We start from the raw sequence: 16,069 nt of genomic DNA on the forward strand, positions 1-16,069 counted from the left end.
TATGTTACCAAGGGCAGGGTCTGCAGAAGGAAAGGGAGGAAAACCACAATGAGTGGAAGAAGAGTCATCTGCAGATCATTCTGAAGTTAAAAATAGTTAGGATTGTATCTGTAGAAGACAGTTTGTCCTGTTATGCTGCTGTCATCATGTGAGCAGGCTGTATGCTTCTGCATTTGAAGCCTAAAACTGACATGCTGACAACAGGAACTTTCTGGAAATTCCTCATGCCTGAGATTTAATGGTTTCAGTGAGTTTCCTGATATCATCTCATTCATATAGTTGTAATTGGAGGGGGGAACTAAACATGTCATTAGCTCTGTAGGGTCATTAAAAGTCAGAGAAGAGATCACATGGAATCATAAGGATGCATGTAATCCTGTGAAGACAGATGATAAAAGCAACCGCCCTGACAGCAAGTGCTTCAAGGCGAGGGAACCCAGTTTAAGAGCATGGAGGAGCTGAGCTCTTGCTAACTCATGTCAGCAGGAGCTGTTTATCCCCTCTTCATAAAAAAAAAAAAAAAAAAAAAAAAAAAATCAGACTGATAGCTGTGAGATATGACTAAAACCTCAGGGTTTTAGAGGATGATACAGGGAATTTTGGCCATCATAACTTTGCAATGACTTCACCAAGCATTCCTGGCTCCCAGGCCTGGGCTGAGTCTACTAAACTGTGCAACATTTCTTCATAATCAAATTGTAGTTTATACACATGCACAAAACCACAAATACAGAGACCTGTATCTTCCTACAAACACACCAAATATCTGCAAACAATGGAAAGGTGATCTGATGCTGGCTGAATCATCACTGTGGTTGAAGCTACGATAGCAAAGCCCATGGTGGCAAAGAACCTTGACACTAGCAGCAAGAGAACAGTATGAAATGCAAGGCTTCCTCAGCCTTGGTCTCAATTCAAATGCTGTAATATTTCTTGTAGGATTTCACAAATAAGTAACATGTATTTGATTGCATAAAGAAGTGAAATTGCCTGTCAGGCATTTATTCACAGTTTCTTAATCTAGATGATTGCCAGTTAAGAAAAAGTCTAGACCATTGGCCTTTTTTTTTGGCAGAAGAGAAGATTTTTATTATTTTTCCACATGCTCGGAGAATTACTCCATTTACTTAGGAAGGGGAAGGACTGAAATCCTATTTACTCTAATTTTTATCATATTTAAACTGGCTGCTTTCTGTAGGCATGCCCTGTTCTTTTACCAGCTGAACACTATTAGCCAAAGTGTTGTCCAGTAACAAATGCCACAGATACACAGAATGGTCACATTGAGTTATGCAAGTGTTTGGCTTTTTGCCTCTGAAAATAGCTACTCAGTAGAAAAATACAAATCCCATTCCATGTTCTCTCTGGGTTATAACAGGTCACAGACACAAAATCTTCACTTGTTTGTGAAATCTTCTTGCAGCTTATAGTTGTACAACTTTTAACATCCCCCCAAAATTAATGGGAATAAGATAAGTTAAATTGGCAAAACTGATACCAAATTACTGGTGAACAGTTTTCCATGCCGAGATTGTTCTTTCTTTTTGTTACTTAAGTCTTCATCTTTATCTGTGCCCAGCTCATTCTTTTACCCACCTTCCACTTCCTAATGGTTTTGGCATGATGTTTCCCACGACAAATGAAGAAAGTCTTTCAGTTGAAGCTGATTATAGCAACAAAGAACATGCAAATGGAGCAGTCACCAGACTCCAGATTGCCTACTGTCAGGGCAGGTTTTCCCCCGCCACCCCCATCTTTAATTTTTTCAGGCTTGAGCGTAGATATCTGTATACTCTTTCTGGATACCTCCAATATCTAGACAGGTCCATATGCTCTTTTGGGTTTTGCCAACAAAGTGCTGGGGCTGGAATCACGTATCTGTAGGTTGTGTGTAGTAAAAATAAACTTGCAGAAGACACACAAAAAAAATTAAAAGAGCCTGTTTCAGACAGAGTTGTTCCATTGTGGAGTGTGTAGCAAGCCACCAACTTGGTGGTGGCTTGGAGCAAAGCAGCTGGGATTTAGATGTAATTTTGTAACTATTTTGAATGTTTTATGCAGTTCTTATTCTGTTTGATCAGACTCTGTTGATAATGTTGTACACTACACCATGCCTGAGGTAGTTTGGATGCTCCAGTGATTTGGCAGGAGTCCTTTGTTTCCTCATCTCACTCACTCACATTTATCAGGGCTTGGTAACTCCATCAGGGTGCTGGCAGGTCCTGGATGGACCCTTTCAAGTCACTCAGCAGTGGCAAGGGAGAGGAATGCCCTTCTTCATACCTGTCGTTTCCCATATGGACAAGGAAGGGAAACGAGAAAGATGAGAACATATGTGTCAGTGTCACAGGACAGCCAGTGTTCTTTCAACACAAACAGCTTTCACTGTTCTCACTGGTAACTTTCAGAGACTGCATCAATGCCTGTCTTTGTGTTCAAAGAAACCTCAGTAAACGAATAGCAAATAACCCTATTCACTGTTTCCTTTTCAGACTGTTCCTGACTCCATAAGCACCGGCCAAGGATTACACAAAGGTCAGGGCGACATGTTCCCAACCCACTGTGCATCCTCAAGCATAAAATATTTGTTACTTCAGAATTTCCACCTGTCCTTCATGAAGCCTTTCTTGTGGACAAGCCACAAATTGCCCTTAGCTGAGAGATGTGTCCTTCAATTGGGACTAAGACTTAGGAAACTGTTACTGCCTCCAGCTGAGCTATGGCCCAGGCTGCTCTTGGGAGCAGCTGGGGCTTGTCATTCCCTCTGCATGTTAATAAAATCTTAAAATGTTTCAGTCTTAAGGCTCGCTGAATTCCCAGCCCATTCACACCAGCACTCAGCAGTTAGAGACCATCACAGATGAGTGAACAGGAAAAGCATGGGAAATTGCCATTGAAGGTAAAACATCAGTGTTCCATCCCCTCATTTAAACGGTGTCAGGCTCCCCATTTGTTTCCATATTGTCGATAAAGGTGCAAAAATAAGTGTTTGACTGTCACAAGGAGATCTGCAATTGCTTATGTGTACATGGCTTCTACTCTTCAGGAAAAATCTATATATGGAACGAAAGCCCTTCAGGAAAAATCTGTACTCGATTTTTTTTTAGAAGGAAAGCTGTGTTAGTCTTGAGTTAAAAAGAAGAAAGATGGGGGTTTAGTTTTAAAAAACAAGGTGTTAAATTAACATTATTATACACAGCAGAAAGATAATGATCACACAGTTCTGTTTCTTCTTTTCTATTTTTACCATTATCATTTGAACTGAAGCTCTGGAAATATGCACAGTGGGGAATTTTGCTTCAGAAGGAGCAGAATTAGTGCTACAGTATTTGGACCATTTAATTTCTTGATTTTGCAAAAGTAAGTTGGCATTTCACTTTTAATTTCAGAAATGAAAATTTTGAGCTGCCAAATGCTGTTATAGCCAAGAGATCAATGTTCTTACATAGCTACCTGAGCAGTGTTGTACCATTTGCAAAAATGTAACTTTCCTGCAAAAGGTGAGATCTCATAAACTTCCTAATAACCCCTTTGCCTCCCCAGTTTTTCAGGAAGTTCATTATTAGAGTAAGTATATATGGTAAAACTGTCTGAAGAGGTTCTTCCCATTCGACATCCCAGAATATCTTGTTTTCCTCTAGTCAGGCAGAGAATTAATTTGTGTATCCTCCTTGTGGTATGTTAACCACATACTTAGCTAGTAGTCGTTGCCAAAGATATGCACGAATGTCCAAAGGGATTTTTTTTCCAAAGCTAAGAAATTAAAACCAATAGTCTAAGAGCTGGATTGGAGAATGAGAGGAAGGAAATTTCCAGGCTGTAATAGAACTCACAGGACACTAAAAACATAGAACACATAAAAATAAAAGTTAAAAATAATTCAGTGCATGATGATTATGAATCTTTTGCAGTGGGAGAGGTGAGGAAGTTGAATTTTACCCTGAGGAATCTGGGATGTGCACATGGTGGTAAAAGGCATCTTTGGGAGTGTCAGTGAAGCAGAACAATTGAGGGAACATACTGGGAGGAGGTGATGTACTCTGTAACTCAGCTGGTCTTCCCAAATTCACAGATGGTTGAAGCAGAACCATTTAGTCTCCTGGGACTGCAACTCATCCATATTAATAGCAAAGCACCTCTGATTCTTACATGATACAGATGCTGTTAGTTTTCAACTAAAAAACTTTGCCCAAAGTGATGATGCTTCACTTGCGCAGGGATACAATCCAGATAAAGGGGAAGCAAATTTTCCCCTCTGCGTGGACAATAGGCATCCTGCTTGGCCACATCCCTTAATCCCAGCCCTGAAATTACTCACTTGTGAAAGCCTTTTAATTGTGCTTAACTACATCAGCTTTACCACGTGGAGACATTGGCTGTAACACCAGTAAGCAGTGAGGATCATGACACTCGTTTCCATTGTTCTCCAGATATCTGGGAAAATAAACCCTATGGCTGAAATAGCCTCTGAAATAATCGCAGCTATTAGAGCCATTACCTACCCAAATTCAGGCACTTTTGGAGTGAGGGAAGTCTTGTTTCATGGGTCAGTTGAGCCAAGCAATTAAATTGGAATGGTGGCTTTGGTTCCTGTGGAATACTTCTGGCTCCCTCACTGCTCCTGTGCCTGGCTGTAGGCTGGTGTTCAGTATGGGAATTTGTCTGCAAAAAAAAAGGAACTTTTAGGCTAAGAACTTTATTCCCACGGTGAGCGTCCACTTCTGTGTTATGTTCATTGTAGGAGTGAACAGCTGGGATAGGTGGTAAAATGAGTTCCCTTCTAAAAACCAAGAATAGGCTTTAAATTATTTCATATTCATGAGAATTGTGACTGTGCAGAGTTCACCAAAATCTAGGATTTTCTTGCTAGTTGGTCATTAATTTTTTTTCCAGACACCTGCACCTGGGGAGTGTTGACTAATTTTTTACACGATCTTTAAATATAAACTGAGCTGGGAAAGCTCTTGATTTGCTACTACATCTCTAATTTAAAAAGGAAAAAAAGAAGAGGAAAAAATGAATCTCTTAATAGAGAAGGATTCATTCTTTAGTTCTTTTCTTCTCCTTAATTACTCAGGAGGACTCTTTCTCTCTATCTTTTCCATTTGGTTCCTGGCAGGGAATATCTGAAGATTCCCACACCACTGGAAACAATATTTTATGTACTAAAGTTGAAAAAGGATAACATGTTCTGCCAAATAACTAGTACAAACTTCTGACCTTCGCAACAATAATAGACATGATATTTGGAAATCTTACATTTACAACAGAAGTTCAAAGAGAAGGAAAAAAAAATAAAGAAAATGAGTTTTGATAGACTTTATGGGACTGAAACGTGTGTCTTTCCTGTCAGTTTTGGGAGCATCTCATATTGTCTCTGTTGTGCATGCAGTGTGATGACTGTGATGTTAAGAGTAGTTGCTCTTTAAATCCTGGCTGTCCATCCCATGGTTGTTGTGCCTGCAGTGATACCAGGACCAGCATCAGAACAGTCTACACTGGAGGAAATGTCATATTTCCTCAGATTTTTTTTTTTTTTTTAAGAAAAGAGTAGAAATATTATCAAACAAACTGGAAGGGACAATCAAGTCCTTGAGTACAAAAAAGGTAATTGTAGCATAAAGGGCAAATGGTAAATAGAACAGGAAGGAGTAGCTGGAAAAAGGGCAGGAACAGAAACACTCTTGGTTATTAGGAAGAAAAGAGGAAAAAGCAGGAGGGCAAACACAAATTCTGTGCCTGCAAAGCTTTGATCTCATAAATTTACAGAATCGGACTCGTAATAGGAAGGAAAATCTTGCTCTGCCTGTTTGGTATGTGGTTGCTTCCTCTGGTCCCCGAAAGGCCGTCAGGACCAGGAATTCAGGGCTTAGAAGAAGTCTGTAAAACCTCACAGGACTGCCGAGCTCTGGTAGCACCCTCCTTGTATTTATTTAATGCCGAGCTGTGTACTCGGCGGGTCGGGGGACACCGGGACCGTGCCGCTGCGAGGCCTCACTGCGACCGCCACGATGGGGCCGCTCCTCCAGAAGCGACCGAAGCCAAAGGCTTGGAGAAGCTCAGGAATCAGGGAGGTCAACATTCTATGAAATGTAGTGTGAGGGGAAAGGGGAACACACGCTAACTCAAGTGGAGCGGCGCCACGAAGGCACGACTGCTGTTATGCCTGCACGGGTACTCTGATCCCAAGTGATGCAGAAAATGCTTTACTTCGGACGTAGACTGCCGAAGCAAACGCCTCGTGCCGGGTGTACAGACAGCACAAAAGCAACTTCCACGAGAAACTCGCAGCCCCCTGAGGGCCGGGCATCGGCGCCCCCACCGCGCACGCGCGCGGCCCCTCCCAACCCTCGCGAGCCTTGGGCCCGCGGCCGCCCGCCGGCCCCGCCCCCTGCCCGAGCGTGGGGGCGGTGCTCACAGAAGCCCCGCCCACCTCGGCCGCCCCGCCCCTCGCTCTTCTGGCTGATTCTCTGGGTTAAAGCGCCCGCTCTCGCGCTTTTCCGTACCGGGGGATGCGCGGCGAGTGAGCGGGGCGGGGGGTCCGCACGGGGGCGGCGACTCCCGGCGTGTTCAGGGGAGGTGCGGGCTCGTCCCCGGCCGTCGGGTTTCTCTCCGGACCCTCTGGCGCCGCGCCGCGGAACAACTCGCCCGACCGCATCGCTTTGTGCGGGCGCGGAGGGCGGAGCCGCGGGGGCCGAGCGCGCGGGGAGTCCCGCTCGGGCCGGTAACTTCACGGACGGAGCGCTCGCGCCGCGATGGGGAACGGCGCCGGCCGCCCCGGGAACGCGCCGGGAGCCGCCGCCGCCCGCCCCGAGCGCCACCGCCGCCGCTGAGCCCGAGGCGCCCCGAGCGCCGCCCGCCTGGTGAGCAGCCAGCCCGCGGGCACCGCGCCCGGCCCCGCTCCCGCCCCGGCCTCCCCCGGTCCGCTCCCCGCCCGGGCCCCGGCGCGGGGAACGTCTCGGGGTGCGTCCCCCGTGGGCCCGCAGGGCGGCGGAGCCCGGGCAAGGAGCCGCGGCAGCGCCCCGCCAGCCGCTCCCGAGGCGGCGGGGGGCGGGGGGCGCGGGGCCGGACCATGAGCGCCCCGGTGGAGCCCAGGATCAAACAGGCGCTGCGGAAAAAGCCCGCCGAGAGAACTCCGGAGGTAAGGCGGCTCCGGCTGCTTCCCAGCGGAGATTTTTATTTACTTTCTCACTTTTCCTTTGCGTAAATCCGTGTTCCGACGGCGCGGAGTCCGCGGTGCGCACACAGAGCGGGCTGGCGCACAGACTTGTGTCTGGAGCTCGGTTCTTTATTTATTTCTCTCCAAAGTTGGCCCTCTCAGGACCAGCAGTGGTTTAAAAGCCCGGTAACACGCCGAGTACAGGCACAAGGCGCTTCGTGAAGTACTTCGGGCCAGCTGTTGGAAGAACAAGAAGTAGATCAGCGAAAAGTAAAATGATGCATATTTCAGTGATGCAAAACTTATGGGAAAAGTTAGGGAGCTGAAAGGCTTTGCTTACCTGTACAGTGATGCAGATTTAAACAAAACCAAACTAATTATGCTGCCCAGACTTCATAAAGATGTTTCTGCAGTGAGTGGGAGTGTAGAAATGTGCGAGGCTGGTAAGCTACAATAAAACGCCTTTTCCAATTAACTGCCTTCTCTGTCCCTTCCCCACAAGCTAGTCTGTAATCAGCTATGTGTTTTTAGGAATGGTAATGTCATAGAACATTCCCTTAATAATGGAATAGGTTTGATATCGACTGCATTTGTTGAAGGTCTTGATTGGAGTTTGTTTACTTACTTACCCTTTGCCTTCCTTGATTTGTTTCCCTTGCTGTGATTTTTTTTTTTTTTTTTTTAATGCACTCAAGAATTAGTGCTATGAAGTGATACACTCTTGAGTTTTTCCCGTGGAGACTGGGGAACATCTGTTCTCCCTTGGTACTTCATGGAGAGCAGAATGTCCTGCCTGGTCTTCCTTATAAGTTAATTATGGAAGGGCTACTTAGAGAGCTGCTCTGGAGTTCATCCTGCCGGGACAGAGTCCCTTCTTCCCTTTCAGGTCGGCCGAGTGAGTGAAATACAGATGTTCAGTCCCAATGGTCACTTGCTTTGGGATATCTGGCACATTCCTCCTTGTGTCTCTAAGTTAATGATGAGGCAGCCCAAGTGTCCGTTCTTTTTTTTCCTTCCTTTTAGCACTCCCCTCTTGCTTCAGACCTTTCTTTCTGTTCAGCTGGAGTCTTCAGTTAGCAAAATTCCTTTGCTAGTGTGGCTTGAAGTGTTGGGCAACTGGGTTCATCACAGAGGTGTCATTCATGAGTTGGCATTCCATGCTGGCTCGTCATGGCTTGGACTTTGGGGAACAGGTAATGTGGCCTGGCCAGAACCTCTGCTCACCACTGCTCCTGCCTGCTGGACCAACCTCTGTGGCTGTGTAGGGCTTTTTGCCTTTTTTTTTTTTTCCGACATCCCCAGTTTTTCTCCCAGCAGCTGTCATGGAATTCCTTATGGTTGTCACCTTGTTTTGGCTAAAACAGCCTTAAAATAATTATTTTGCTTAACCTTGTAGTGTTAAAGGGTCAGATATCACAATGACTGTCTGCTTGTGGATTTGTGTGCATTTGTGTAGATTTCCATTAAGAGTGACATGAGTGTTGTGTGCAGGTTTGAATTTGCCAAGATTTCTTAAATGTGGGGGAAAAAAAATCTAATCTTTGCTAATCTCTGTCATAGTGCTTCTAAAATGATTTTAAAAAAAAACTTAAGTTCCCTTGTCAATTTGGCCCTGTTTTGGCAGGCTTTTAGAGACACCACACAGTGAGACTACTTGTGATTAGAGTTAAACATGTACTTAAAACTTGGCAGGATTGGGTCCTCAGTTCTTGCTCTCTGTTGCTGAGTAGATAATTACAGTCGAATCACTTTTGTTTTCTTAGGATACTTTTGTTTGCATACCTTTAGAAAGAAAAGCTTTTCCCTGATTGACAGCAGGGTGTACCTGGGGGTCCTCAGTCTGGATCTGTGCTACCTGCTCAGGTACAAAGTGTGGAACCCCCTGATGCAGTCACAATGACATATTTTCAAAACATCTGCTCTGGCGTGTGAGGACAGATGGATTTAGGGTGGTAAGTGAACTGGAGAAAACAATTGCAATGTTGTTTATTCATTCATTTATTTATTTATTTTCTCAACATCCTGACTTGTCCTCTTTCCTCTGCAGGCTGCAACACTTGGGGCAGGGAAGCTGAAGGAAACCTGTTTAGTGCAGCCATTAGGATCAGACCCAAACTTTGGGTGTCCCTGCACAGGATGCACCGTCTGGTGACTCCTGTCCTGAAGTATCCAGTTGTGCACAGACAAAAGTGTGGCTTCATTTCTCCCCTCCTACTCTGGTGGGAAGGTATCATCAATTCCTCCCACGTGAAATCAGCTGCACGGGGCTGCTTGTGCACTTTGACTGTGTTTTTGTACAGAAACCCCCTCCAATTCCCCGAGCCATGATGGTATTTTATGATAAGCCAAAGCTGCTCATCCACAGGAGTTTCAATCCCTTTCAGTCCCTTTCTGCCCCCATCTCTATTTCTGATCCTGCAGTTTGTATGAGAAGTTTACCTGGGTATTTATTACAAATTACAGGGTTGGGGCTGTGCTGATTAGTAGCATGGTCTGGTGCTTCGTTCCTGTCATCTGTGCAGCCTGTGGAAAAATACAGATAAACACTCCACATGCCGGATTTTTTGCTCACAAGTAGTACAATTATCCATATGATTTTGATTGTAGGTCTCTTTCTTGACAGACTATTTTAATTTCTAAGAACTACAAAACTAAGCAAGGAGATATTAAGAGAAAAATTGCATATTTTGAAATTTATCTCAGTGTGTTGCTCAAGTAAGTTTTTTAATTCTTGATACTACAAATATTTTTGTTTGCAAAAATCTGTGTTAGGACAAGTTTTCAGTGTTGTGGTAACATTCCAATGTTTGTTAATTGTTAAAGTGTATAAGTTATGCATATTAGGCATGTACACACTTGATTTTTTTTTTTTAGTTGTTGTTGCTCAGATACTTCATGTGTTGCAGTTTTTCAATTTATTTCGCCAGAGGGAATTATTTTGATGAATTTGTGGGGATTTTAGCAAAAATTTAACGGTGCATCCATTTTTATGTAATTGCTGTTGTGTTACTCTGTTTAGACTCTTTTTTGGAACAAATATTTTGCTGCTTTTCCTCTCCTTTGGTGGATTGTTGGAGGTACATATTGTTCATATGTGATGCAAGTGACTTGTCATGTGGAAAGAGTGCTGGGATGTTTCCTAGTGGACTGATGTCCGCGTATGTAGCAGATGCTGCTCGAGGATTTGAGTGAGTCCCATTTAGTCAGGCGTGTGCCTTGTTGGTTCCCTGATGGCCTGTGACCCTGTGCTGACACTGGAAATAAATCTGTGTACTTGTCTCTCAGGTATGGCCTGAAAGTGCAGAATTTGTGAGGCTTCTCTCAGATATTAGTTTTGATAACAGCTTATCCTAACAAATCATCCCTTCTGTCTTGTCAGAGGGAGGAAACTCTGGCAGTAGTTGGATGCTTAATCAGTCTAAAAAAAAAAAAATCATGCCTATACTTAAACAATAGGATTTCATATATTTGTTTAATATTTTAGTATCTGCATTTTTCTCCCAGGGTTATGCAGATGTCTATGTGGTGGTAAATCTGTGAGTGTTTATACATGCAAATCCTCCAGTTTTTCCTTGGGAATATGGGATTTACTGTGCAGTGTTTTAGCTGTTTCTTGTCACAGGTGGGTATGTTAAATTAGTAATTTGGGAATATTTTAATAGGAGAAAATCTTTAGTTCGAAGCAGTAGGAGGGAAGGATGAATGCTTATGCCACTGTGTGTGCTCTCATTAAAGATTTTTTTTTTTTGAGGCCCAGAATTCCTTATCAGATCCATACAAAGGCTCTGATGTTGGTCTTTAGGGGAGTTGTTCATGCTGCCACAGATAAGGACTCAGTAGTTGATAGGGCCAAACAGCAAATGATTGTGCTGCTTTTTCTTTGTCTTTCCTTCTCCTCGCCTCCCGTGAGCGTGCTCTCTTCCATTTTTAATGGAACCTTTTCCCAATATAGTATCTTTTTAGTTCTTCATGACTTTGTTCTAGACAGTGTTTACTTTCGTGGTTCAGAAAGCTTTGCTTTTATTTGACTTCAAAGAGTTGGAATTTATTTTTATACTCTGAGCTCTTGCATTTTCCTAACTTTGTCTTCTTGCAGTAATTCTTGATTAATGTTAATTCGACTTCATTTGGCAATACTAATTCCTTCTTCTCTTCCTGTTCCCTTTTTATTAATACAGTGGAAAGAGGAAAAAAAACTAATTTGCAGAATTGTGTCATGACAGCGTCTGCTGTTTGGAGCCTGTATGTGATGCTTCTTGATGGCTTAGATATAGAGAAATAGATCTGCATGAATGTAAATCATGCACAAATAGTACATTGATAGGCATTATGAAATAGCAGTAATAAATAAAATAAATTATTGCTGACAGCATAACAAAGGCACTCTTGTACTGTAGCACAGCTGAGCCAAACAGAGGAGAACATCTGCTTCTTGTTTCCAGAAATAACTGGTATTTTGAAGTGGGTTTTTTCATCCTTTTAATAATTTTCTGTAAACTCAGTAGGTGAAGCAGGATTAACCATTGTAGAAATCTGTTGTTTCTAGAACCTGAGGTGAGCTTTTAGGAATGTAACTGTGTTGAGGGTGTTGGTTTTGGATAGCCATTGAAAGCAATTAGAATTGTAAAGTCACCCGTGAAGTGAACATGATTGCAGTTACTGTAAAGCCAAAAGAAATTTGTGTTAAATGAAGTTGCCGATGCTGTTTTCTATTTAATAAAAACACCTTCCTGTTAGTATGTGAGCCTCTAAAACAGGGTCAGAGGATGGACACCTGACTCCTGCCATGAGTTTCTACTGCCTAACCTCCATGTTACATTTTCATTCCCAACTTTTGGTGATCTCCTTTTATAGGTGACACTTTGTGAGACTTGGTCATGCAGTTAACACATCTGGAGCTCAAACTGAAGATGAGCAGCAGCCAACTGTTGTAAAATCCTTGAGATTGTTCTGCCTCTTTCTGCTTTGGTGTTTTTGCCAGAGAACCTCCTGAAACCTTGATCAAAGATGCACTGACCAGTCCTACGTAACTTTCACCCGTCACCGTGCAGAGGCTTGGGCTGATCTTGGCATGTGACTGCTGGGAAACTGGAAAAGACCTTTAAAGTGGAAAAGTTCGTTATCACTGGTGATAACCAAAGTGATAGGAACACGTACTGACGTGCCTGCAATTCACTGCCAATGAATTCCTTCCTGGGCCCTCGTGTGCCCTGTGCAGGTTGCCTTTCCTCACTCATAAGGCAACAATTATCTTCTACAGTTAGAAAAACGTAAAATCTTGTAATGTGAATAATTTATAAGTAGTTCTGTGAAGGCAACAACTACAGTTTTATTTATGTTCAGTTCGATTGAAAAAACGAGTGCAGAAAAACTGTTTCATGGAGAAAAATGTTGACTAACTGCAACTTTAGGGAAAGACTTGGGAATCTTTCCTTAAACTGCATTTTGTTGCGTGTGTTTTTGCATGCATTTCATTGACACCATGTTCCATCAGCATCTTGCTAGGGCTAGGCAAAACCTAGACTTGTGACCTTTTGTTAAATATTAGATTTGTCTCTTTAAATAAAATGTGTTGTAAAGCTTTTTTATAGCCACCTACTAAAACCAAAGTTCAGAACAGAGGTACATGAGGAACGGCACATTGAGTGTCATAGTGCTGGCTGGCGGCTCTTAAGATTGAGTCTTATTCACAAGAAGACTGTAGTTTCTGTGTTAATCAAGTTGAAATTCTTATTACTTTTAATGAAACAGTCATAAACCTCCTCTCTTCCTCCTATGCTTCCCTGCTACATTAGCTTTCAGTTGAAGGTAAAACAGTGCCGCATTTTTTTTCCCCAGCTGCTTATTAAATTAATGTCTTTAAGCTCATGGTAAATACAGCATTGACAGTCCTGGTGGATGGTCCAACAAGCCTCAAAGCTTTGGGAAAACTGCATCTCTTCAGCTGCCAGCTTGATGAGTTAGGAAGTTTTTAGTGCTTAGATTTTCCTCTATTTTGTCTTGTGCTTTAGGTGGGTAGTTGTCTCTTTATTTCTTAACACAGTGTAGTGTCATGAGTCTTGATCTCAATTAAATGTGATTTTCCTGTAATAAAAAAGCCAGGCATGCAAACTGTTGTATTATGCTTCTTGATAAATCATTTTTATAAACTTTGTGTATAAAGCCTTGTTTTATGAGATGGTCAAGAGTGATATTCTTTGATAGATACCTTTTATTCCAAAAGTTGAGATAAATACCAATTGGTGCATGTTGGCAGTAGTTGTTCAGTCTTCCTAAACATCCCTGGGAAACCAGTGCAGGGGTAGAATGTATCCTCCTCCCCAAGACTGGGCAGGGTCAAATCTCTTTTCTGAATAATTGAAATTAACCCCAGTTAGCATCTTTAATCTGTGACTGATCACAGGATGGACTTTGAATTGACAAAGTCTTACTTAAAAATCAGTGTGGCTTGGTTATTTTATGATTTCATTGCCATGTGGACACAGTTCCCTGCTTCTGACATACAGCTGAATTCTTGGCTAGAGGTACTCAACAACCTGGCATATGTCAGTATCCAAATAATTCAAATTATCATTATTTGGAACCTTAAGTATAACACACTTCCTGAAGCTGAAATCAGCCCTAAATTAGTTGAACATAAAAAATAAAATCCATCTGTTGTTTGAAATGAACTAAAATACAATATTGGAACATTTATTAGTTTCAACAAATGTTAGTATATGTAAATATTCAGCTATATGGAGTTCAGTATTTGTCTTCGGAGTGTTTTTTGCCTGTTTTTGAACATTTTTTTGAGTTTATTGTTATGCTTTAATAAGCAAGCCTGAAGGTGTTGCTCAGACAATTCTTTTGGTTATTTATGTCTCAGAGACACAAATAACAGTGTTTTAAGCCTTGGATGAAGTACCTTGTTCACAGAGGAGGGATCTGGTTTGGCTGTACTGCAGCTATTGTCTGGTTGGAATACCTGCAAGGAAACTTTGCCTATAGTTCTCAGAAAAAAAGATTTTTTTTCCAGCTTTCTTAACAGTAAAGCATGTTGACTTCAGTCAAATAGAGATTTGTGGTTCCAGTGAGATAAATCAAGTTTCAGGGCACTGTTTTAGCTTGGACTACATTTATTGGTTTTACTGAAGTGACTATTGACTTACAGATTATTCTTAAATTTATAGCATGTATCTAACAAAGTTTCCTTGTTGAAAAAAAATGTAATATTAAACAAGTAGAGAAAATCAGCATGAGTGATTTGGGATGGGTGAGTTTTTTGATTTTTAGAGTCTCTATTCATATTAACCTGTTTTGTGGGTAAGAATGTTGAGCACTGTTGTGGAAGGGAAAATCTGGGCCAGAGTGAAAGGATTAAAACAAACTATGATGGAAACAGGGAAACATCGTGATGTTTCAGTTTCCTTGGAGTAGGTGTATATAATTTGTTAATTATTTTGGAAGATCATTGAAAACGGCTGATTGAAAAAAAGGAAAACAAAGCACCAAAGGAAGTAAACTTCTAATAAAAACTCTGAGAAGTAAATTAGACTGAACATTCATTGTTTATCATCTAGTGTAGATGGAACATGCATACAATTGCTCTGTCTAATAGCTGTGACTTTGTGTATCTGATCTCCCTGGGGATGATCAGGGCTTCTTCATTGTTTAAATGTGTGTTTGGTGCTTCCATCATTGCAGTGTAAAGTCATCTGTAAGTATCCCTGTTATTGGCTTGGAGCAGTAGTGTTCAATCTGGTTGGGGTCATGTTGATTTCTGAAATACCTTCTTTAAATATAGGTCTGTGAAGGGTCTTTGGGACTGTTGCTGCTGCTTTCCCTGGTATGGGAAGACCCTGGGGTTTTGGTTTTAAGTGGCTGTGTCTCTAAGCCCTTAAACATCCTGGCACCTTCTGGGAAGAATGTTGGCAGGCTTTATCCTGGTGCTGATACTGATACCTTGTGTAGTGGAGTCTCTCACCTCTTGGTCACAGAATCACAGAATGGTTTGGATTGAAAGGGGTCTTAAAGACCATCCTTTTCCAGCCCCCTGCCATGGGCAGGGGCGCTTTCCACTAGACCAGATTGGTCCAAGCCCTGTCCAACCTGGCCTTGAACACTTCTAGGGATGGGGTATCCATGTTCCATCCTGTAAGAACAAAAGTGTACAGATGTTTTGTGTCTCTGACAAGTGATGCTATTTTGTTCTCTGCACAGAACTGGAAGGGTTATTCTAAGTTACCTGCACTGGCCCTTTATTCCTGCATGTTTCACGCTGCTCTTGGGCCATGACTAATGAAAATTCCTTCATCCAGTGTAAAGTCTGCTCCCCAGAATATGGATGTATTAAAGAGAAGATGAAATTACAGTGCACTAATAAACCTGTGGACAATGGCTCATGTGTATTGGCATTGTTTGCAGAACATTGAGGGTTTGTGTGTAGTGAGTCACTGAGTTACACATGACAGGGTAAAAAGCTGTTCCACCATTCTTGTTTGTCTCCTGCATGTAATTTCCAATTCTGATTCATTGAAATGAAGCGGTGAGCAGGAATGTGGTTCTGTTATGGGATACAAGTGAGTGGATATTTTGAAGCACTGGCTCAGCCTTTTCAAACGGGGTGCACCTATTCCCAGTGCTAATCCAGTTTACATGAAGAAATATGAGTGCAGTTAGATCTAGCTGAGAAAGAGCTCTAAGTTGGCCTTGGGGGATCTTGAGGAATTATATTAGAATCAAAAAACATCCTGAGTTGAAAGGAATCCACAAGGATCACTGAACCCAATTCCTGTCTCTGCACAGGACCACCCCAAGAATGAGTGGGACTGAGGAGCACAACTGGTGCCATCCAGTATTTCTGGTGTCTAAGTCTTGGTGGGATTATTGAGTCTGAATGTTCCTACTTAATGGTTATGCAGTATCTAT

The 16,069-nt window shown here is 42.5% G+C and overlaps 1 protein-coding gene and 1 long non-coding RNA gene across 6 annotated transcripts in view; one reads left to right on the forward strand and one right to left on the reverse strand.

Moving 5' to 3' along the window:
* Positions 1 to 1,061: 1,061 nt before the first annotated feature.
* Positions 1,062 to 6,736, reverse strand: LOC136367423 (uncharacterized). The gene is made up of 3 exons (XR_010744691.1): positions 6,507 to 6,736; positions 4,503 to 4,662; positions 1,062 to 2,283 (listed from the first exon to the last, which is right to left on the reverse strand). It is a non-coding gene; the product is annotated as an uncharacterized lncRNA (long non-coding RNA).
* A 199-nt stretch (positions 6,737 to 6,935) lies between these two features.
* Positions 6,936 to 16,069, forward strand: part of RAPGEF6 (Rap guanine nucleotide exchange factor 6) — a 118,378-nt gene continuing 109,244 nt past the window's right edge. For 2 of the 5 annotated variants that reach the window (XM_066329006.1, XM_066329007.1), the window contains exon 1: positions 6,939 to 7,141. In XM_066329006.1, coding sequence (XP_066185103.1) covers positions 7,073 to 7,141 — 69 coding nt within the window. In that variant the 5' untranslated portion in view covers positions 6,939 to 7,072. Of the gene's footprint in view, positions 7,142 to 16,069 lie in introns of all 5 variants that reach the window. The other 3 variants (XM_066329010.1, XM_066329009.1, XM_066329008.1) reach the window with 3 other exon arrangements.

The sequence above is a fragment of the Sylvia atricapilla genome, chromosome 14 (assembly GCF_009819655.1).
Source record: "Sylvia atricapilla isolate bSylAtr1 chromosome 14, bSylAtr1.pri, whole genome shotgun sequence".
Classification (NCBI taxonomy): domain Eukaryota; kingdom Metazoa; phylum Chordata; class Aves; order Passeriformes; family Sylviidae; genus Sylvia; species Sylvia atricapilla.